The sequence below is a fragment of the Hydra viridissima genome, unplaced genomic scaffold (assembly GCF_058129835.1).
Source record: "Hydra viridissima isolate aposymbiotic clone 2 unplaced genomic scaffold, HvirCarnegie_v1 scaffold_2, whole genome shotgun sequence".
Lineage (NCBI taxonomy): Eukaryota > Metazoa > Cnidaria > Hydrozoa > Anthoathecata > Hydridae > Hydra > Hydra viridissima.
In genome coordinates this window covers 5686502-5710513 of record NW_028324301.1, presented here as the reverse complement: position 1 = coordinate 5710513, position 24012 = coordinate 5686502, and the positions used below count along the sequence as shown (strand labels likewise).

Genomic DNA, 24012 nt, shown 5'->3' with positions numbered 1-24012 from the left:
ACCGAAAATCGGTAAAAACTGCCGCACCCTGTAATTTTTATATTGCTGACCTAAAGCAACAGATCTCCTCTTATTCTAACTGTGATCAGAGCCCTCTTCATCCTTTGCATTGATTCCAACGTCATTTAGTTTGAGTTCCGTCTAGTGAACACTGGTTCAGTGATTTTGACATGACCACTGTCCAACTCAAGGCAGTCGATTTTTAACGGACATGCTAGAGAAAATCTGGGGACGTAAGAAAATCTTTTGAAGTAGGACAAGAACAGCTGTGTCAGAAACTGAAATTTTCTCATTAGTGAAGATTCTTGGAGAGATTGTTGGCTTTATCATTGACCTCCTTGAGTGGATCAATTTTGTTTACGGATTTATTGAGGGCAGTGTTTAACAAATGGTCGCCACAAAGTAGGGAGAAGATACCACAAGTTGTTCAACAATGGAGTGGTTGCTTTCATGGCCAAAGCAGCATTGTTAGCAATCTTGTTAGGCTCCGACTGCTTCTCGTGTTGCGATGGATATTTACTAATATCAAATCCTGAAAGTATTTTTTTAGCGCCCATAGCTTTATAATATTTATATATATAGTCATTTGCTTGTCATGTTGAGATTTTGAGTGTAGAGGATAACCATGTCTTGAGCCTCATTTAAATGAATCTTCTTGAATTTCTTTCACATTCACGGCCCTCTTCTCTTTCTACCCAGCTGTCGGTTTAGTAAGTTGTGCAATGTCCAGAAGGTGTTTTAGTCAAAAGATAGTTTTGTTGCAAAAAGTAAAGCGAAGCTGATGAAACTACTCTGAAAACTCTACTAAATACTTCAAAAATCAGTATCCTGAATGATATGATGATTTTACTTCATTAAATCCATAAAATCATTTTTGCTTACATTAGGTGAACCTTTTTGATTCCGTTTAATAACATATTTTTCAATTAAAATAAACAAAAAACTTGACTATTTTGAAATAATCCGTATTGTCAAATGTGAAAAAAAAAAAGTTGTTTTCAACGTGTATTTGTACTGCGTTGATTTTTGACTGCTCTCAAAACACCTTGGCTTTAATTGAAATCTGTCAAACAATTGTATTCGTTGAGTTCTGTGTGCGCATTTTTCTTGGATTTGCATTCTACCAATTTTTACAGGTTCCTGTTAGTTTCTCTCGAACTAAACGGAGGTTCTCAAAACCTCTACAATAATTCACAAAATGAGGCAAAAAGAAAAAAGGCAAAGAAGGTGAGTGTTTTTAACGTGTTTTATTTAAACCAAGTCGGATTGTTTTGTTTTTGATAGGTTTTCTCTTTAATTTAATAGTTTGTCTATATTTCTGAGAACCAGACATTGACAAAATTATCAATAGTTGTTTCATTTATTTCCTTATTTTTTAAACATATATCTTTGCGCGACAATTATCGTGAACAGTAACGGTTTTTCAAAACTGCTGCAATTATCTCATGTTTTTAGGTAGCAACGATATACACTGCCGCTCATGGAAGTTAGGACAAAATATATTTTTTCAAAAGAACAATATTAAAATGTAATAGCGTTATAAAATTATTAACTTACATTAGTAAAACTTTTGTTTATATAAAAATAAATCAAGTTAAATAAAATTTGCATAAAAAAATTCTAAATTAAGTTATTATAATGTAAATACATTAAGATAACATAAATTGTGCACGCAAGTGAAAGTCAGTGAAAAAGCAAAAATATTTTAAATTAATAAACAGAGAACCCAGAAACATATTAAATTCACGTATGAACCTGTATTTTACATTATCGATTCAAATCTTTTAAGCTTGTCATTTAACAAGTATTTCTATTGTTTACTGTGTATTTATATGCAGATATTTTGTGCATTTTGTGGTAGTGTTTTAAAAATTTTAAGTGCAGAAGTTCAAAGGTATAATTAAATTTTTTTTTTTAGTGTAAATTCAAAATATTGAAAAAAATATGCCTAAAGGTTTGCCAATAAGTGTAGAAAAAAGGGTAGCAATACTCACTTTGCTTCAAGAAGACTATACAGTTAGAAAAATAGCTGAAAAACTAAATCTGAGTAAATCAACACTTACCTATACAATTCGTCGATATCGAGAATCTGGAAGTTTGGAAGACAGAAATCTTCTAGGTCCTTCTCGCATAACAACAAAAACTGATGACTGTCGTATAAAAGTTATCAGTAAATGTAATCGAATGTTAACTGCTCCACAAATAACAGCTATTTTCAACTGTGATCGAGAAAAAAAAGTTTCTGTCAGTACAATCAAACGAAGGTTGCAAAAAGCTAATTTGCGTGGTCGTATTGCTATCCGAAAACCATATCTACGAAAATGTAATCGACAGAAGAGATTCCATTTGGGCACAGTTCCACAAAAATCGGATGATGGATGAATGGAAACAAGTACTTGGACCAATGAGTCAAAATTTGAAGTTTTCGGAAATAAGCGAAGAGTTTACGTCAGATGATCTGCCGAAGAAAAAATGCTAACTCAATGTCTGGTTCTAACAGTAAAACATGGTGAAGGCTCTGTGATAGTTTGGGGTTGTTTCTCTCTAGATGGAGTGGGAGATTTGCGTAAAATCGATGGAATAATGAGAAAAGAACATTATAGAGATATCCTGGAAACAAGTGCGAGCCCTTCGGGACTTCGATTAATCGAAGATAGTTTTATTCTGATGCATGTTAATGACCCTAAACATACTGCATTATTATGTCAAAATTATTTAGAATAAAAAAAAACTGAAAATGTATTACGTGTAATGACCTGGCCTCCCCAAAGCCCAGACCTCAACCCCATTGAGTTACAATGGGATGAACTGGATAAAAAAATTAGAACTGTATGTCCAACATCAAAATCTCATTTATGGAACATTATAGAACAGGAATGGATTAATATTTAGAAAGAAACAATTAGAAAATTAATTGAAAGAATGCCGAGATTAGTTAAAGCAGTTAATCAAAGTAAATCAAAGGGCGGTTTTTTTGACGAAAAGAAAATTTAATTATTATAATGGTTTTTGTAAATTTTTATTACATAAAACTGACTAATAATATATTTTATATTTAAAATGTATAAAAAATATAATTTTTATAATATAAATCAAAAATTCTATAACGTAATTACATACTAATATTGCTTTTTTGAAAAAATCTCCATTGTCCTAACATCCGTGAGTGGCAGTGTACATCACCAGTTACCAATGAAACAGAAACAGAATACATTAGGATCATTTTTGCAAAATCGTGATGATGCCATATCAAAAACTTTTAACTTCTAATTTTTAATGTATCATAACATCTATAATACAATAGAAAACATTTTTTATAAATAAATTCGAAAAATGATGCATGCAAATGCAGAAAAAATAGGCTGGTAAACTCTGGTCTATTAATACAATGCAACGCTAGAACCGTTGGATCAGAAAAACTTGAATATCTCAAAAACTATAATATAAAACTGTACTGTAATGTAAAAATTGTAGAATGCATATTCTATTATATACATAATCTAATCTTATTTCATTTTCAACGTCATTTAAGATTTGAAGAAGGTCTGTATTTTACATTTTGTTAAAATTTAAAGTTCAACTAACTAAACATCACTAAACAACTGCTATCTTTTAATTCATCCTAGTTTCGTTTTTAAAATACGAGAAAAGTTATCTGTAAAGTATCATTATTTCTCGTTTTGTATCGTTTTAAGATGATGAAGTTTTTTAGGTCTCGTAATATCTCGTTTAAACAAGTTCAATATTTAATATATTGTATTTAATTGTATGTAATATATTTAATTATATTAATAATTAAGTGTATTTAATTATAAGTAACTTTCCTATGCTTACAGTTAAGTGTTCATTGACGAGGAGCAATTTTACTTTCAGAACTTTTAGAAAAGACATAAAAAGAAACATTCTGAGAAGACTTTTTTTCAAAAGTTCATGTAAAAGCATGAACTTTTCGTACCGGAAACCAACCACTTTTCAAAAACTCTCATCAATTTTTATTTGCTTTCAAATCACAGACATTTAGAAATAGCCATTTCAAATCACAGTGCACAATTATATATATATTTTTCAAACTTGAGTAAACATTTACGCTAACCTGTGACTTCATTTGTGTGAACAAATAGCTTTCTGTAAATTCACCATATATTATTGAATGTAAATCTTTTTTTAAACTGTATTTAATGGTATTTAATTAGGAAAGTTACAACAAAAGCTTTTAACGTTTTAACGAAATGTAATAAAAAAATGTATCTAAAGTAAACACTAGAATATCAACATCAAAAAATTATAGTTTTCTTTCGTACTATGGAAATCTTGAAATTCAATAAAAAGCTGCAACAAAAATAATAATAATAAAAAAATAAAAAAATAATAATAATAAAAAAAGGGTCCAAATTGATCATTTTTTTGAGGTACAAAGTCGTGTTCTTTTTGAACTTTAAAAGTAAGTTTTGCTGTCGAAACGAATCCAGAAAATGACGTGCGATAAATTTCTGTAGAGAGACTGTCATTCCAAGTATGCGGTTTAGGAACCGACTTATATTTGTACTATCTAAAGATAACATCCTATAATGTTAATTTTTATATAAACCGCAAATGTTCAGAACTAAAAGCTATATTTAAGCTTCAAATTTATAAAAAACAAAAAAATTTAACCTTTGAATGCAAGTTTCTGTGAATTTTAATTTTTCGTAGATTTTTACATTAAAAGCCAACAAATATCAAAAATAAAACAATTTTTAAAAAAACAATTTTAAGTTTGAGAAATCGACTTTGTTATTGAACTAATATGTAATGTTGCGTTCGGAATCAATAATTAAACTAGATTAAATAAATAATTAGTAACATTAGTAGTGTTGCAATCATGTTGTTGAAGTATTATTTCAATTAAACAAATGTAAACAAACAAATTTAGGCTTGAGGATATTCAGATTTTTATGATGTTATACTAAGTAAACAAAAACTTTTAAAAAGAGTGTTGTGTTTTAAAAAGATTATTTTGTATATCTTTCTAAATGAAAGCATAGGAAACTCAATTCCAAATAACAAATTACGTGCGATAAAGTAACAACGGGACGTTTATTTTGAAATCATCAAACTTATTATGAACTTTCCGGTTGCATAGCGAACATCTGAATACTAAAAACTGATGAACTCAAAAACATTACGCGTGAAAATTACTCAATAAAAGATTTGAAGAAATCCAGAAAAAGTTTCAAACATCTCAAAGAGACCTTGAGTTCAAATAATTTTGTTTAAAATAGATAGGATATATCTAGAAGGCCAAGGATTGATACGTGCAAATTGTATGACGCTCTTGATCTTAAAAGAAAGAGCAGTAACGTACAGATAGCCTCACCACGTAAGACAGAACTTGATTACCCGAACGTGAATTACCCCGGTATTTATACTCATTTTTGCTCAATTTAACTTCTACCTTGTTATAATCTTGTTATAATCTTGTTATAATTGATGGTTATGATTTAATTAGTTTCATAGTTGATAGGTTACAACAAAAAATGTCCAAAGGCTCTAAGAAATGTCGGTGAAAGGCTCCAATTTGACGAAATAATCACAGAATTGACATTACAAGCAAATTCTAAGCATTTCTGTGCATTTGTCGCCAATTTCGGTACTTGTCAGTGAATTCCTTGATGCCCTTGGCCATTTTTTTGCTCAGCCCGATAGGATACAACAAAAAATGACCGAAGGATCCAAGAGGAGTCGGTGAAAGCCTCGATTTTGGCCACATTTGGCCCAAATTTGGACGTTTTGTATGGAAATTGAGCCAAAAACGGGGTTTTGTCGCCAAATTAGTTTACATATTAACTGAAGTATTTAAGGAAAGTATGTTTTAACAGTTTTTACCTATTAGCTGTAACATACGCATTACTATTATGATTGGGTTACAATCATAATCCTACCATTTTATTGATTGGTGTATGCAATTATTAGAATAATACTGCTTATATATAACTTTAATATGAAGTTGATAATAACTTTTTATTTTTTTTTTTTTTTTTCAATTTGATGATTTTATTTTTTTTTTAGTAAACTTATTTAATCTGTTTTCATTGGTTGATATTCAGTTTTTTATAGTTTGTAGTAAATAAAAAGTTTGAGTATTTTCTTAAACTAACGAAGGTTTCATTTTTATCAACGGTCTTGACCTATTTATGCAAATACATATTAAATTAGAAAGCAACGATAAATTTTGTCTGATTCTTTAGATTTACTCGAAATGTTATCGTCATTTCTTTGCAAATCTTGAGTTTTATCTTCAGTTAGGCACTAAGAATGCAGAAGACATCACCATTAGATGTGAGGAGGATTTTCTGGAGCACCACAGCCAAGCGCAAAGCATAAATCATGCGTCCGTCCTGTACAAAGGCTGCGGTTCGAGGCAGCGGCAATGGTAGAAAGGAAAAAGAAGGAGCAACAGCAACAGCAGCACCATCAGCAAAAACATCTCCAACACCAGCAAGAAAAGTGACATCGTTCTTGTTACACTTTGGTAAATAAAGAAATTACTTACTGCTTGATGCGAGTTAAGATTTCTGATCGCATTTTTGTTTTATACGTAGCTAGTCGGATTTAATTGCATAATTAGGAGCTCTTTCAGAAAAGGTTAAACTTTCGATCGAAAAAATAGTTTTAGTTGAGGGAAAAAAAGTGGTTTTCGAAACACGTTGAACTGAAAGATTTCATACGAAAACAACCGAACGGTTTCCAGAAGAAAAGTGGACTCCGGGATTTGTTTTCCACAAAGTCCGGTCCTTATTTTAAAAGTAAGAAAAGATAAGCTCTAGCCCGGATTAAGTGTCAAACAGAAGTTCTGACGGTTTTATCAGGGCTAGATTCTTCCTAAACATCCAGCAGTAAACTTGTTTTGCAAAAAACGTTTGTGACTCTGTTCCTCTAAAGAAAATCACAAGGAAGAGATAAAATGGAAAAAAAAAGACATCCAAACTACAACGGCTTCTTTTCTGCTCCCCAGTCAATACAAAAATTACTGGCGTAAAAGATCAAAATCTGTTCGCTTCTGTAACTCCGTGTTTAACCGCAAAATAACAAGAAGAACATTTTTAACTCGAGAAAATTATTATTTAGTGTTGTTTACCACCCTTTCATAAGCTTGACCATCGACGAGCAGGACAATTAACTTGCAGTGGCTAAGAACGGGGAACGGCTTTTCCCTACGCTCGGAATTGTGGGACTGGATTCGGAACTATTGTAGTAAAAGAAAACAAAGCGCTAGGTTTGCTCTCTTTTTTATTGGATTACTTAAGAACTCGTCCTGGTTACTAAAAAAAAGCTCGTAGCAAAATAAAAGTCAACTAGTCCTGGGATCGAGTTTGTTTTTATCACCTTGTTTGTAAACATGTATGAAAACAACACCAGCATACGAAAACAAGAAAGCGAAAGTTACTAAAACAAAAAATTTCACAGTTTTTTTCCGATGAAATTTTGTGGGAATTTTTTAATTAAGCGTTTAAATAAGAGACGAGAATGAGGAAAAAAGCAAAATGTTTTTCGGTCTTCGAGAAAATCGACTCAGAATTGCGAAAATGGCGAAAGCAAACAAGACGACTTTAGGTACGTTAGGTTTGTGCAATAATCTGTAAAAGGTTGCTTGAAAAAATGACGCTTCGAATGGTCGACGCTTTTTTAAGACGCTACCAAATGCAGGACGTGATAACAAACGTTTTAAAGGCGTTGCTTTTTCTTTTTAGTTGCGGTTCTCACTGTTCTTCTGATCGGAACGACTGCAATCTTGCTCTGGAGTTTGGTTAGGGGAAGAAGACCAAACGTTCTACTCGACACTGTCAACGATGGCTCTAAAGAAGTGTCTTTTGCTGTAAACAGCACAACAAGTACTACCGTCAATAGTTTCAAAAACTCGGTCGGGAAACAAAACATGACCGACGACAGACTCAATTCTTCACTGTCAACAAACGCCTCAACAGGCATAGAAAAGAAAAGCTCCGACGATTTGCCACTTCCCGTCCTCGCCAAGGTCGCCGTTGTTACTTTGACTTGCGAATTGAAGAGTTGCTCGTCGGCGAACAAGATTTTTTACGACATGGCAGAGAAGGTCATCACCAATCAATACCAGCTATCTTCTATAAGAGGATTGAAGTGCAAAATGGTACGTTTCATACCCGCTCGATAAAAGTTGGTCATTTCTTTCCTTCTTCTTATTCAGTTGTTAGTTTTAGATTGATGTTGTTACCTTTGATGCTCGTTCCAGGGAGAGTTCGCAGCAGCAGAAGAGAAACGTAATGCTTCGACTGTCAGCCTGCCACCCTGTTACTACACATCTTCGGAGTCTTTTCTGTCGTCTCCAAATGTGAAAGATGTGGACAAGGTATGAGCGCAACTTTTCGTTCACCAACTTTTAGCAGTAGTGCTAAGTTTACTCTTTGTTATCAAACAAAAAAAAAAAAAAAAAAAGAGATAAAAAAAAAAAAAATACAACCTGTTTTCCGCTTTTCAGAACCCCGACGCGCTGAGCATTTACCTAACTATCTATAAAGAAGTGCTGTCTTCGATGGTTCCAATGTCAAAAACAGAAAGCGAAGTGTCGACCAGAGAAAGTCTCTTTGATCAGCTTTTATCTCTCGAAAAGACTGTTAAAAGTCTCGTTTTTGATCTGGACAATGCGCTGAAGGTATGCTGTTTATGAAACAATGTTTTTTCCTCTAAACTTTTTCTTCTCGTAAACTAAACATAAAGTTTGCTTTTCTGCGGTGGCATAAACTTTTAAGTTTTACTTAGGATCTGTCAGCATGCTCGTGTTCTCAGCAAAACGGTAAAAGTGCGTCGTTAAAAGTTTACACTCAAAGCTACCAACAACTTGCTGCAAAGTTCAGTCATAACAAGAGCGCCTTCGTGACGTTGAAGCAGCTCGAATCAATTCACACCGCAATGAAAAGAGATCTTTGGACAAGGCAAAAAAAATTTGTCTATATTAAATCTGTTGCCTGCTAATTTTTTTGATTCTTCGTCAACTTCTTTGTTGTATATACTATATTTATTTCGTATTTAAAACGACGCTGTATTGTACATGCAAAAAAACAAGCAAACAAACAAACAAACAAAAAAATGATGTTTATATGTGCTATCAAAATAAAAAAAAAGCGTTGTAACGAAAAGATTGTTTGATATTCATTGATTAGTTTTCGTTTTTCTCATCCAACGCAAATGCAGTCCAGCCAAGAAAAACGTTTTTTTTAAATTCTTTTCCAATACCAACTGCAAAATATAATTACTGCATCTGGTACTTGGATCGTAAGGATATCTTTCATAGAGGAAAATTTTCTATTATGGTTATTAGGAAGCTTGAGCTTTTAAGTAAAAGCATAATTTTTCAACTAAACATTGGTAAGTATGTGAAGAAATGAAAATGAAAATAAAAAGTGAGAATTTTCTTTGGTCATTGAGAAAAAAGTCTCAGAACTGCAAAAATGGCGAAAGCAAATAAGACGAAGTTAGGTATGCAAGTTTATGCTACAATCTAAAAAAGTTGCCTCGGAGAACGTTGCTCTTTACATATCGGTATTTCGTTATGGCTTTTTTTAATGCAAAAATAAAATATTCACGATGTTTAAATGGGTCTGTTTTTCTTTTCAGTTGCGTTTTTGACCTTGCTCCAAATCGGAATATATGTGATGATAATGCAAAGTTTATTTAGAGAAAGAAGGTCTAATCTTCAAATCAATACTGTCAAAGCTCATGCCAGTTTTAAAGAAGATACAGGAGTTGAAACTATGTCTTTTCCGAAATATTATACGAACAATCTAAGTATAAAGTGTAAATAAGATGAAAGTCTTGGTGAAAAAACAAAAAGTTTCAATTAGCGAAACTCTGTTCAACACAACCAGCTACAGTTTGTTTACAGATGACAATCTGAAATAAAGAATGCTTTTGAGCGATTTCCCACTTCCCGGCTTGGAAAAGGTTGCAATTGTTATGGTATCTTTTGAAGTCAAATGTTGCTCTTCCGCTAACAAGTTACTTTACGGGATGGCAACCAAGATCATCACCAATCATTCTCAGTTTTTCTTTGAAAGAATTGAAATGCAAAGCTGTACGTGTTACATCCGCATGACAAACGTTCTTCGCTTTTTTCCTTATTTTTTACTAAATTGTTATTTTTGGTTTTTTGTTGTTGCGTTTGATGCTCGTTCTAGGGAGAGTTTGTAGCAGCAGGAGAGATACTAAAAACTTCAACTAGCAGCCGGCCACCCTGTTACGACATATTTTCGGAACCTTTCCTGTTGCCACTAAGTTTGGAAATGTTTAACGAGGTATGAGCATAACTTTTCGATCAGTTCTAGCAGCGGTAATACTAATTTTGCTATTGCTTGTTACGAAGATGAGGAAACTGTATAATATAGAAAAAAATCTAATTTCCGTTTTTCAGAATCGATACGCGCTAAAGATTTATCTAAATATATATATATATATATATATATATATATATATATATATATATATATATATATATATATATATATATATATACATATACAAAATATATAATGTATTGTTACAGTATAATAATACAAATACTCTTGTGCGTTTGAGAGTGCTCGATACTATTGAGTATCTAGTATTGAGTATACTATTGATACTATTGAGTATCGAGCACTCTCAAACGCACAAGAGTATTTGTATTATTATACTGTAACAATACATTATATATTTTGTATAAATTTGCTCCGACAAGTTGAGCACTCTTCTCAAGTCGTCAACAAAATGGAAAAAATAAACCTGAAATACTCAATCAAAAATATACCAATTCCATCTGAAAAAGAATACAATTTAAAACTTCTAAACAAAACAGAAATTATCGTAAAGAAAATGAGATGGAAGGTGTTCTTCTTTATGAATAACTACCCAAGAAAGGATTCAAGTTATACAGAATACGGAATTAAATCATCAAAATGCCCACCGCAAATAAATGAAATGCGTTCTTTTGAAAAAGACCTTATAAACCTAATTAAATCTATAAAATTTTGCAAAGTAAACTGCAAGTTTCAGACTAATATCCAAAAAGACTTAAAATCCATACGTACATTGCATAAAACATTAACAAAGGGAGATAAAACATCTAATTTGTATAAGTTATCTAAAGATTAATACAACAAATTGCTAACAAATGCAATTACTTCTACCTACAAAAAATCGTCGCCAGAAATAAAAGATCAAATAGATAAGGAAGGAAAAAACCTTTTAATCCACCATGAAGTGTATAATAATATTGAGATAAACGGATCGTCCGGTTGTTTTTTCACTTTAAAAGACCATAAAGATAACTTTATTAACAACCCTTCAGTTCGCCTTTTAAATCCATCGAAAAACAAGGTAGGAAGAATTAGCAAAGCCATTTTATCTAAAATTATCCACGAATTAAAAAGTAAACTACAGTTGAATCAATGGCAAAGCACCCAATTTTATTATAGATTGGCTTAAAAACATCAAAAATAAACCCCTTTGCAAATTTCTAATTTTTGATATAAATGATTTTCACTAATCTATTAGTGAAAACACTCTTACCAATGCAATCAGTTTCGCCGAACAACATGTTCTTATAAATGATGACGATAAAAAATTAATATATCATGCAAGAAAATCTTTAAATTTTAAAAACGATGAAGCTTGGATAAAGAAAAGAGGCGGATTATTTGATGTCACAATGGGTGCATTTGATGGAGCTGAAGTTTGCGAACTAGTTGGTATCTTTATATTGTTTCAGCTTTCTCAATATTACGATAAAAATAATTTTGGCTTGTATCGTGATGACGGACTTGCTATTTTTGAAAACAAAAGCGGCCAACAAATGGAGAAAATTAAAAAGCATTTTACGCATATTTTTAAAGGTAACAACCTAAATATCTCCATTCAATCTAATATTAAAATCGTCAATTATCTGGATGTAAGATTGAACCTGATCGACAGTTCTTATCAACCATATTGTAAACCTAATAACCAACTTTTGTATGTTCATTCTGATTCAAACCATCCACCTAATATAACAAAAGAAATCCCTCGCACTATTGAGTCAAGATTATCAACTATGGCAATAAATGAAACTGTGTTCAATAACTCTATTCTTCCTTATGAAGAGGCTTTACGTAAATCAGGATACAATTCAAAACTCACCTACCAACCGCAAATAGACAAACATCAAAGTAAACATCGTAAACATAAAATTATATGGTACAATCCCCCGTTTAGCAAAAATGTTGAAACTCATATTGGAAAGCGCTTCTTAGCTTTAATCGACCAACACTTTCCAGTAGGACACAGGCTTCATAAAATTTTTAATCGAAACTATATTAAAGTTAGATATAGTTGCATGCCTAATATCAATTCTTTAATAAATGCACATAATAACAAAATTCTTCAAAGCGATAAATATAAAACAACAAAAGAATGCAACTGCATAGACAAAAAAAATTGTCCGTTAAATAACCAATGTTTTTCTAGCAATGTCGTATACCAAGCCACTGTAAATTCTGGAGATCCTCAATTCAAAGACAAAGTTTATTTCGGTATAAGTGAAACTACATTTAAACTTAGATATGCCAACCATCTTAAATCTTTCAACGCACTTAAATATAAAAATGACACCGAACTTTCCAAAGAAATATGGATGCTAAAATCTAAAAATCTGAAACCGGTGATTACATGGAAGATTGTAGCACAATGCAAGCCCTACAATTAAGCAGCAAAAGTTTGTAGTCTTTGTCTCCGCGAAAAATTTCATATATTATCATACAAAGGAGAAAACTTACTCAACAAAAGATATGAAATAATATCAAAGTGCCGACATGCAAAGAAATTTTTGCTATCCTTTTTCGACACCGGGGACTAAAACCTTTGACGTCTTTTTGTTTTGTTTCGGTTTAGTAACGTCAGAAATCGTTCTACCGTGATTTTAATTTGTAATTTTTAAACGGATTTTAAGTAACGATATACACTATGGCTGATGATTGCCGAAAGGCATGAAACTCAGAGTTCCATTTTTATTCATTTTATGCAAATAAATATATATATATATATATATATATATATATATATATATATATATATATATATATATATATATATATATATACACTGCAGGGCAAAAGTTTCCGGACACTTGGATTTTGTTTAATTTTTTAATTCAAACTCCCATAATTATTTCAATAAAATTCAAATATCGCATTTATGTTTTAAAAGATACATATAGTTACTATTTAAAAAAAAAAAAAGACAAAAAATGAAATAAAAAAAATACTAACAACACCATTATTATTAAACTGTCTTTTCGTCAAAAAATAATCCATGACTTTTTATCCCTTTTTTTGCGATCCGTGGCATCCTATTTATTAATTTATTTATTATTTCAGGTGTAATTGATAACCAGGATTCTTCTAATATTTGCCACAGGTGCTCTTAGGATGTTGGGCATTTTTGTCTGACCTTTCTGTCAAATTCTTCCCACAGTAGTTCTATTGGGTTCAAATCTGGTGATTGGGCTTGCCAGGTCATGATTTTGAGGACACCATTATCCTCTTGTTCCTTTATATAGTTCTTACATAATTTTGAGGTGTGTTTAGGGTCATTGTTCTGCATAAAAACAAAACCACGACCAATAGTTCTTGAGCCAGAAGGTATAGCATTGTTTTCTAGAATTATTTTGTATTGTTCTTTTTTCATAATACCCTCAATTTTAACTAGGTCACCTACACCAGCTGAAGAAAAACATCCCTATACCATAACTGACCCACCACCATGCTTGATTGTTGGCACTGAACACTCTGGGATCATTTTTTCTTTTGTTGTTCTTCTGATGTAAATTCTACGTCTTTGCCCAAACAGTTCAAATTTGGACTCGTCGGTCTATATTACTTTTTCGCAGGGTTCTTCTGTCCAATTTTGGTGGTCTATAGCCCATTGTAACCTTTTCTTTTTATTTCCAATCCGTAGCAATGGTTTCCTGACCGCTATACGGCCAGAAAGTCCTGCTTGTCTAAGACGTCGTTTCGTAGTGGTTAATGAAATAGATTTTGAATGACTCCTATTAAAGCCTAAAATTATTTCCGGGGCCGTAAGTCTTCCATTTCTTTTACTCATAATTATTATACTATTATCTTCAGCTTTTGTTGTCTTCTGTGGTCTACCAGATCTTTTTTTGTCTTCAAAAATGCCTGTTTCTTTCCATCGTTTGATGGTATCTTGTACAGTACTTCTGGCAACTTAAAATTTTTTGCAAATTTTACGAACTGAATAACTTTCTTTATAAAATGTAATTATTTCAGAACGTTTTGCAACCGTTACAGAAGGTTTTTTACCCATATTTTTAATAAAATAGTCGAATTATAAAATTTTAAAATTTTTTTGAAGATTTTTTAATGCAACCGTCATTAATACCAAATGAAAACTAAACAAAACTAAATATTCTTAATCATTTTAGTCGGATATCATTATATTATAAATATTTCCTTCATGTTCCAACAAATAAATAACTTTAACAAGACCAAACTCTTAAGAGTAATGAAACGCTTTATATCAAGTTAAAATAAGCAATTAAAAAAACAAACTTATTTATGTAAGTTTGAGGCCAGTAATACCTAATTACTGATCTCAAACTTACATAAACACTTAAAATTAGTAAGTTTAAGCATTATAAATTAATATTATTGATTAATTTAATGATACAGGATAGACTTTAGCTTTTTATGTAAAAAATATCAAGTGTCCGGAAACTTTTGGCCTGCAGTATATATATATATATAAATATATATATATATATATATATATATATATATATGTATATATATATATATATATATATATATATATATACATATATATATATATATATATATATATACATATATATATATATATATATATATATATATATATATATATATATATATATATATATATATATATATATATATGTGTATATATATATATATATATATATATATATATATACACACTCACACACACACACACACACACACACATAATAATATATATATATATAAAAATACATATGTAAAGAAGTGCTAACTTCGCTGGTTTCAATGTCAAAATATAAAAGGCGAAGTGTCAACGAGAAACAAAACCTCTTTGACCGGCTTTTGAACCATACATTTAGCTAGGCAAGACTCTTCTGAAGTTTAATTTAAATAAATGTGCATTGAACTATTCTGGTAATGAGAAAGATATTTCTTTTCTTATTAAAATAAATCGTGCTACTTTTTGATTAAAAAAAAAAGAGAGATTAAGAGTAATGAGAATTGTGATCAAAAAATTTAACCGACACCAGAGAAAAATCAATGGGTACGATAAAAATTTATAAAATATATTATTTATTAATTCTTTTTTGTTTACATAAATTTTTGTAAAAACAACCATCACTTTTTATAAAATCAAACAACATTTCCGTAATTCATTTGTGTCCATAACAATTTTGTTCAAATATCGTAAATAATGAAAAAAATGGTTCAAGATGATGTGTCCGTGATTTAATTTTTAAGGGTTAAACACTATAATTCTATGTTTTTCTTTTTCTTCTCAATAACACTTTTAAATTTCTCTTAAATTATAGAAGTACGCTCCAAATGGATATTGGATAGTTCTCTTCAAAAATCTTCTCAATGTTTTATAATAATAAACATTATCTAATGAAAAACAGAAGAAAACAATCTGCTAATGAAATATAATGAAGAATAAAAAATTTAGGTTCTAAGTTCTCAACCATATATGGGGGAGGCACTTGACTCTGCCTCCCGACTATCGCTTGCTTCAACGAACAAATCTTTGATGTATCTGTTCCTCAAATATTGAGCTGTCGTTTGAAAAACAAAAACAAATATTATGACAGTTTTTTTAAAGGTGGGCTTATCAAGTCACCCAAACAATACTAAATAAATGAGAGTGTAATTAATGTAAAAAGAACTTTGTACATATTGACATGTGTTAGCCTTTGAATTGGCGATATTGCCACAGTGTTTAACTGAAATTTCTACATAAAGAACATAAATCCAACAGAAAGTATTTCTTTTACTAATTATTGTAACTAGTGACTTTACAACAGTCGGTAGGCGCAACCATTCTCTGACAGGGTTATAAACTCATATCAGGATTATTCATATATGGCTAAACAGGTTTTGAGACCGTTTTAGAGCTAGTAATTTCTTAAATAGATATAGGAGTCAAAAAGTTATGCGTTTAAATTACATTTACATATGCATATGTCAGTTGAATAGATTGACGGGGTTAAACATCACGATCCTCAAAACTAATAAAGTTTTATCGAATAATTTATCAAAAAATTTATGAAAATGAATGTTTTGCATTTACACCAACTTTGTCAACATTTCTTAGAAAAATGTTATGTGAGACACAATAAAATCATGTTTGCTTTAAATTTCACAGAGGTTTGTGGTAAATCTCTAATGCGTTATGTAGTTTGAGACTTTTTACTAAAACTAGATAAGAGAGCTGGATTTATCGAAGATGCCGTCTTCACTCAACTTCGCGTTCTTCGATTTAACAAAATCTCAATAAACATGTAAGTATCCTTAATGAATTAAAATGGTAATGTATTTAAAAGGGTTTTTGTCGTGAAAAGCAGAAACAAATATTATGACAGCTTTCTTTTAACTTTTAGTTCAATTTCAAGTTTAATCTAAAGAATGAAATATCATAAAACAAAAAATAATACATTTATAGTGAGAAGCTCTATCAAAAAAACGACCGTTTGACACTTCTAAAACATGCAATCTTGCTCTGGGAACAAAGCACAGAACAACTCACAGAAGCTCAATGGAAAGACAAACAAAAACAGTCGCCCTCTTCATTTTAGATTTACCGCATTATTTGCAAGCATATATCAGCGCAAGCTTATGAAAACAAAAAGCGAAACTTAGAAACATCTCACGAAAAGTCAGGGATTTTTTTTACTAAAATTACTTAGGATTTTTTTATTAAAAGAACCTCTCTGTCATTATCATTAGAGAGCTATGCTTAAATGTTTAACAAAGAATTACCCAAGAATTTTGATAAATTAAGAAGATAAAAAAATGGCTCGAGCAAGCCTTTTTGAGAATAACTATGAAAATGGTGAAAGCAAGCAAGACAACGTTAGGTAAGAAATGTTTCGGCAACAATCTATAAGAGTTGAATGTAATAACGGCGCTTCAATTGGCAAACAGTTTGCAAAAATCTGTTTAAAAAAAAACAAAAAAAAAAACAAGATGCGCGCACCAAAACTATAAAAAGAGTATTCTAACCCATTTGCTACTCTTTTTCAGTTACGATTCTGGTTTTGTTACTGATCGGAACGTCAGTCGTATTGGTATGGAGATTACTTAGAGGAAGAAGACCCAATTTTGTAATCGACACTGTCACAGCTCTCTCTAGCTCCAAGAAGGAGACGGGAAGTGCCACTGTGAACTTTGCCAGAAGCGATACGAACAATGCGTTCGTCAACAAGTTCAAGATCTCGGTGCTGAAGCAAAACGTTACAAGCAACGAAACTCGGCCCAGCGGCACAACCAACCACAGCTTGTCTACTGATAACTCTCTGACGTCAACAACACTTGCAAACTCTACAAACGACACAAGAAAGAAAACTCCAATTGACTTGCCACTTGCCGTCCTCGACAAGGTTGCTGTTACTACGATAACTTGCGATGGGAAAAGTTGCTCATCGGCAAACAGGCTATTTTACGACATGGCAACCAAGGTCATCACCAACCAATACCAGTTTCCTTCTATAAAAGAACTGAAATGCAAAATGGTACGTGTCGTATCCGCACGACAAAACGATCCTACCTACTTCCTTCTTCTAACTATCTAGTTAGATTTAGTTTGTTGATTTTACGTTTGATGCTCGTTCTAGGGAGAGTTCGCAGCGGCAGAAGAGAAACTAAACACTTCAACTGGCAGCTGGCCGCCTTGTTATTACGTATCTTCAGAGTCTTTTCTGTCGCCTCCAAATATGGAAAATGTGAACGAGGTAAGGGCACAACTTTTTGATCATTTGCTAGGAGCGGTAACACTAAGTGTACTATTTTCTTTGTTTTTGTGACGAAGATCAGGAAAACGTATCAAACAAACAAACAAAAAAAAACAACCTGCTTTCCGTTTTTCAGAATCGCGATGCTGTGAGGATTTACTTGACTATCTATAAAGAAGTGCTATCTTCGCTGGTTGCAATGTCAAAAAAAGAAGGCGAAGTGTCGACGAGAGAAAATCTCTTTGACCGTCTTTTATCTCTCGAAAAGACTATTAAAAGTCTCGTTTTCGATCTGGACAACGTGCTGCAGGTAGGTTGCTTGTGAAACAAAGTTTTTGCTTTGCTAAACTCTTTATGCCCAGAGCAAAAAAGTTGCTTTTCTACAGCGGAGTAATCTTTTGAGTTTCACTTAGGATCTGTCAGCATGCTCGTGTTCTCAACAAAACGATAAAAATACGTCATCAAGTGCTTTTACTCAAAGCTATCAGCAACTGGCTTCAAAGTTCAGTCACACCAAGAGCGCTTTCGTGACGTTGAAACAGCTGGAAATAGCGTACAGCGTTATGAAAAGGGACGTTTGGGAAAGGCAAAGCAATTTCATTTTAGCCTGTTAACTTATCTTGTTTTCTCTTTATTGTATATAGTATAAATATTGTGTTATTTAAATAACTTGTAAAAAAGCTGATAATATGATCAATTAGAATAAAAAGGGCTCTTGAGGAAAAGATCTTGATACACATAAAGAAGTGTTTCTTTATTAAGCCTGTATTTTGTTTGGCAAAACATTACCCAAATCTTGATCGCGTTAGATGGTAAAATCCGAGACGAATAGGAAAACTTTTTTTGTTTGCTATCTTCTTTTCCTTTTTCTTTCCGCGAACAGCATCTTGAATTAACGGCAATCGAAACGATCGAGCAATAAAACGTGCTTCAAGAAATATCTACTAAAGTCAGGTATTCCTTAGCATAAGCTCATTAATTCTTTCATTTAAAAAGTAGATTTTAGGAGCAAACATGATGAGCTTGCAATGTTAAAGTTATAGCATTGGTATATTCCAACTTTATCATTGATTGTCTCTCGGGAGTTTCTTGCTACCACGGTTTTACCGCTTTGTTGCGACTTTTTTTGTTACTTTGGTACGACTTTTTTTATTTGTTGTGTGTCATTTTTCAAACGACACACAACAAACAAAAAATGCATTTTTTTTAGTTTCATCATTTTTTATTCATAAGATTAAACTTGAAATTGAACTAAAAGTTAAAAGAAAGGTGTCATAAAAGCTACTTACCTGCAGCACGTTTTCCAGATCGAAAACGAGACTTTTAATAGTCTTTTCGAGAGATAAAAGACGGTCAAAGAGATTTTCTCTCGTCGACACTTCGCCTTCTTTTTTTGACATTGCAACCAGCGAAGATAGCACTTCTTTATAGATAGTTAAGTAAATCCTTAGAGCATCGCGATTCTGAAAAACGGAAAGGAGATTGTTTTTTTTTTGTTTGTTTGTTTGATACGTTTTCCTGATCTTCGTCACAAAAACAAAAAAAATAGTGCACTTAGCGTTACCACTCCTAGCAAATGATCAAAAAGCTATGCCCTTACCTCGTTCACATTTTCCATATTTGGAGGCGACAGAAAAGACTCTGAAGATACGTAATAACAAGGCGGCCAGCTGCCAGTTGAAGTGTTTAGTTTCTCCTCTGCCGCTGCGAACTCTCCCTAGAACGAGCATCAAACGTAAAATCAACAAACTAAATCTAACTACTTAGTAAGAAGAAGGAAGTAGGTAGGAACGTTTTGTCGTGCGGATACAACACGTACCATTTTGCATTTCAGTTCTTTTATAGAAGGAAACTGGTATTGGTTGGTGATGACCTTGGTTGCCATGTCGTAAAATAGCCTGTTTGCCGATGAGCAACTTTTCCCATCGCAAGTTATCGTAGTAACAGCAACCTTACCGAGGACGGCAAGTGGCGAATCGATTAGAGTTTTCTTTCTTGTGTCGTTTGTGGAGTTTGCAAGTGTTGTTGGCGTCAGAGAGTTATCAGTAGACAAGCTGTGGTTGGTTATGCCGCTGGGCCGAGTTTCGTTGCTTGTTACATTTTGCTTCAGCACCTTTCTGATGCTTTAGAAAAACCACGATAGCAAAACTAGAAACTCCGACTTCATTATTCTCGGTTCAGTCAGTTATGTTTCAATATAACTCCAATCATCTCTCACGACAAATAAACAGCAAGATTGTATACGAATTGTTCAAGTGCCAGTTACTCTTAAACACTGGGCTTTCTGTAGGATTTCTAAATCGGACAGTTGCTGGAATTTCTTTGAAGCAAAAAATTTTTTTAATTGAGGTTGTTTAATGAAGAATACGGACGTTACACTTTCTTTGAAAGATGCTGTTCTTTATGAGGAAAAAAAAGAAACGCATTCAGCGCAAGCTGGAAAGCCGTTGAAAATGTTACTTTGTCGCTGGTAAGGTTTTCAAAAATGACTTTTGCCGATTGCACATTAGTTTTCTCTATCCAGCAGCAGGCGGTAGAAATTCATACCCAGCGCTGTTTGCAACCTGCACCTTAAAGTTTTTTCTGCCTCTCAAAGAGACATCTTCCGGCTGAACATTTTGAATAAGTTTACGGAGAATTTAGCGAAGTTCCTTCGTAAAATCAAATACCTTGATTAGCTTATGTATGATGCTGAACTGTATGGTGCAAGTTTCAAACTTAAGTAAGAAAAATCAACCTCAAAAAGTTGTAATGCACTGTAATTGTTCGTTACAATCAAAAAACTTTTTTTTGAAATCTCAACTACTAGCAAGATAAACTATCGGAAAAAGCAGCGCCAAATATAAGGTCCCCGCTTTTACTGATTGTACTCCATTTTGCAGATATTTTTAAGTCCCTACAAAACGACATCCATAATGCAAACATAGAGGGATTTACCATTTATTATTTTTGAGATATTCAATTTGATATTAAACATGTTTTCTTTTTTCGGATATCCTGGGTTACCTACATGAGCACCTCTTTTTAAAAAAAAACGCCATCGTTCACAAATAATCCAGTGGGTACCGTTGCATCGCTAAAATCAATGCAATATTTTAAGATAGTTTTAAATCTTTTAAACAACGAAATTGTTAATAGTATGCATGATCAACTTCTTCAAGCATAAAAATCTACCTGCCTCCCTTTTTGCTTACCATTGTTATTGATTTGAATTAACAACATACTGAGATACTGAGATACTGATACTGAGACAAAATAAGATTTAAAATCTATTTTTTCATTTCAATATTCATTTCCTCCTTCAATTCGTCATTTCCTTGATTGCAGCGAGGAAAGACACCTGAATGGCGTCGTCTAGACTTCTAAGCTCGTGGGTAAAATTTATCATTTCAAAACATTTATTCCCTTACCTGTCATCGTTTTTCCTCGACATTTATTTGCTTCAAAAATAGATTGAAAAAATTTATTTGAAAAGCAAATTTTCATGCTAATAAATTTACAATGTATCTACGGTATTTTGCCCAAAACTAAAGTTACATTTTTTTTTTTTCTTTTGCACTTAAAACAGATTTGGGGTTTATTACCATTCTCTTGTTGGTAAATAACTTAATGTCACCAATAACCTTTCTGATAAAATGGTTGAATCACTTTATGGACAATTTGTTGTACTTATCTGGCAACATTCTTAAATAACGGTACTAAATCCCTCTGTCGTGTACTCTTAGTTCAAGAACAACTTTGTTAAAGTGCCTTGTTCACAGCAGCTTTTTAACACCTCACTAATCCAAAATCTTTGCTTTCGTTTTATTTTCGTTAAAAATAGCGAATAAATGAAAAAAGCGAATTAATCCTCTAGAGGCTGTTAAAAAAATATTCAAACTTCCATTTTATATAAGACAGTATGTGCAGAAAAAATTGTTTACCATAAAATTACCTTTGTTTATAATACCATTATTCTGTGAATGCAGAATCAGATTGTTATTAAAAAAAAGTTTTACACTTAAGTTATCGTACGAGTTTTGTCCGTCATCGTGTCCTTTTAACAAAAATGACAAAAATACAGTGGTTTTCAAAAATTTAGACGCACTCATATTTGAGAATAGAAATTTTTAGTTTTTTAACGTTAAAGCAATAACGAAAAAAGATTTCGGCTTAGTTTTTTTTCTATTTATTAGATAAATACATACAGAATACAGAATTTTTAAAAAATTTACAAAAAAAATACAAATACTAAGTAATAATTAGGTACAACTGCTTGGTATTAAAAAAATAAGACAAAAAAAATTATTCATAAATTTAGACGCACGATACATTAGGAGGCGTAATTTATGAACCAATCAATATTTTATGTATCCGCCTTTTGCTTTAATGCAACTAAGAACTCTTCTAGGCATAGACTCAACAAGATTTTTGCACATCGCTTCTGGGACCCTATACCAGGTCTCCTTAAGGACGTCCTTCAGCTGGCCAAGTGTGGAAATTTGAACCTTTGCCAATTCACGGTCAATCCAAGCCCAAATGTTTTCAATCGGGTTCAAATCAGGTGAGTATGGAGGCCACGGTATTGTCTTGATATTATTATCGTTGAACCATCCTTTGTATAGTATGCAGTATGTGCAGTAGCGCCATCTTGTTGAAGTTTCATGGTTTATCATGGAGCATAAGCAGGTCAATTGATGGAGTTAGGTTGTTTTCCAGTACTTCTACGTATATTCTGGAGTTGATTCTTCCAGTGTATGTTTGGCACATACCAACACCTTTGTAATTGAAGCATGACCAGATTCCTTTTGAGTCTCCTCCACTTTGTACAGTTGGTTTAAAGTACCTGGCGTAATACTATTTGTGAGCCATTCTTTTGACTGTTATGTTAGATTTGCGATTGATAAGCTCAAAGTTACTCTCATCGCTCCACATAATGTTTTTCCATTGTTCTACTGTCCAATACCTTCTTTCACGACACCATTTTACTCTCCTTTGTTAATCATATGGACGCAGGAGCGGTTTCTTCAAAGCAGAGTAGACTCCAATCTTGTATTTGATAAGTATTTGGCGGACTGTGCTTTGAGAAATAGATTTATTTCGCGTTGTATTGAATTCTTCGGTCAATTCTTTGTAACTAATTCTTGGATTAGCTCTGACAGCTCTAAAAAGGGCACTATCATCCTTTCTGTGGGTTGACAAGGTCTACCTGGCCTCATTTTTTCGCTGGCACCACCAGTGTGAAGAAAGTTTTTCTTTGTTGTCCGAACGCATTTCTCAGAAACTCCAATTAACCTGGCGATTTCTCTATTACTTCTTTGGTGTGAGCAATAATTTGCCATCTTTCACCTTGAGTGATACGTCTTTTGCCCATTTTTCACGTCTTTTGCCCATTTTTCACGTCTTTTTAGTGCCAAACTAACTTAACATTTATTTATTTATTAAATAATGATTAACTAATTCCAGGTAAGTCATATTTATGTAAGGTTTTTTGACAAAATCAATTAATTTAGGCCTATAAATGAGAAATATGGGAGAAAAAAACTACTAATTAACTATCAATTAACAAGATATAAGACTTTTTTGATTGTGCGTCTAAATTTATGAATAAACTAAAATCAAGCTTATCAATTAACTTTTTTGTAATAATTGGTATAGAATGAGTAATAAACATCCTGTAAAAAAAAATTAAGGTACTCTATAGTAGAGTTTCACTTCCTCTATTAAATTATATATCAAACATAGCGGTAGCACTTTTATTTTATTTTTATTTTAAGCATTTTCTTACATATATGTAAAAAAAAAATGAGTGCGTCTAAATTTATGAAAACCACTGTATTACTTTCGATAAACTGTCACTTATATTTTAATATGATATAGTAAGCTTATCATGTATGCATCTTTTTAAATTTTGAAGGAGTAAGCAGAAAAAAGATAACTTATATTTTAAAAAAATATCTAAATTAACGACTAAAGCGTCTCAAGCGTCTGAGAGGCGCCAA

General features: G+C 32.2%; 4 protein-coding genes across 5 annotated transcripts in view; all 4 read left to right on the top strand.

Annotated features, from left to right (window-relative positions):
- Positions 1-24012, top strand: part of LOC149891668 (E3 SUMO-protein ligase ZBED1-like) — a 588790-nt gene that overhangs the window by 490473 nt on the left and 74305 nt on the right. The gene's annotated exons all lie outside the window — the stretch shown is intronic.
- Positions 1945-2382, top strand: LOC149891671 (uncharacterized). The gene has a single exon (XM_090077975.1). It carries the CDS (start codon positions 1945-1947, stop codon positions 2380-2382), a length of 438 nt encoding a protein of 145 aa, XP_089934101.1.
- On the top strand, positions 5000-9168 carry LOC149891670 (uncharacterized). Its single transcript, XM_090080411.1, has 6 exons — positions 5000-5844; positions 6282-6511; positions 7731-8146; positions 8249-8365; positions 8495-8668; positions 8776-9168. Exons 2-6 carry the CDS (start codon positions 6367-6369, stop codon positions 8986-8988), a joined length of 1065 nt encoding a protein of 354 aa, XP_089936537.1. The 5' UTR covers positions 5000-5844; positions 6282-6366; the 3' UTR covers positions 8989-9168.
- Positions 16431-18774, top strand: LOC149891669 (uncharacterized). Of its 2 annotated transcripts, none has more exons than XM_090079220.1 (6): positions 16431-16582; positions 16682-17158; positions 17325-17812; positions 17915-18031; positions 18168-18341; positions 18445-18774. In XM_090079220.1, the coding sequence occupies exons 2-6, from the start codon at positions 17125-17127 to the stop codon at positions 18643-18645; spliced, it is 1014 nt and encodes a 337-aa protein (XP_089935346.1). In that variant the 5' UTR covers positions 16431-16582; positions 16682-17124; the 3' UTR covers positions 18646-18774. The 2 variants fall into 2 exon arrangements, with proteins under 2 accessions (XP_089935346.1, XP_089935347.1); XM_090079221.1 differs by having other exon boundaries at positions 16465-16582; positions 16744-17158.

Excerpts from the sequence above, each read along its gene's own strand:
- LOC149891670 (XM_090080411.1), top strand. The coding sequence starts at position 6,367 with ATGCGTCCGTCCTGTACAAAGGCTGCGGTTCGAGGCAGCGGCAATGGT. Across the intron at positions 8,366-8,494 it reads ATGTGAAAGATGTGGACAAG|AACCCCGACGCGCTGAGCAT; the intron begins GTATGAGCGCAA and ends TCCGCTTTTCAG. Across the intron at positions 8,669-8,775 it reads ATCTGGACAATGCGCTGAAG|GATCTGTCAGCATGCTCGTG; the intron begins GTATGCTGTTTA and ends AGTTTTACTTAG.
- LOC149891669 (XM_090079220.1), top strand. The coding sequence starts at position 17,125 with ATGAAAATGGTGAAAGCAAGCAAGACAACGTTAG. Across the intron at positions 17,159-17,324 it reads AGCAAGCAAGACAACGTTAG|TTACGATTCTGGTTTTGTTA; the intron begins GTAAGAAATGTT and ends ACTCTTTTTCAG. Across the intron at positions 17,813-17,914 it reads AAGAACTGAAATGCAAAATG|GGAGAGTTCGCAGCGGCAGA; the intron begins GTACGTGTCGTA and ends TGCTCGTTCTAG.
- LOC149891671 (XM_090077975.1), top strand. The coding sequence starts at position 1,945 with ATGCCTAAAGGTTTGCCAATAAGTGTAGAAAAAAGGGTAGCAATACTC.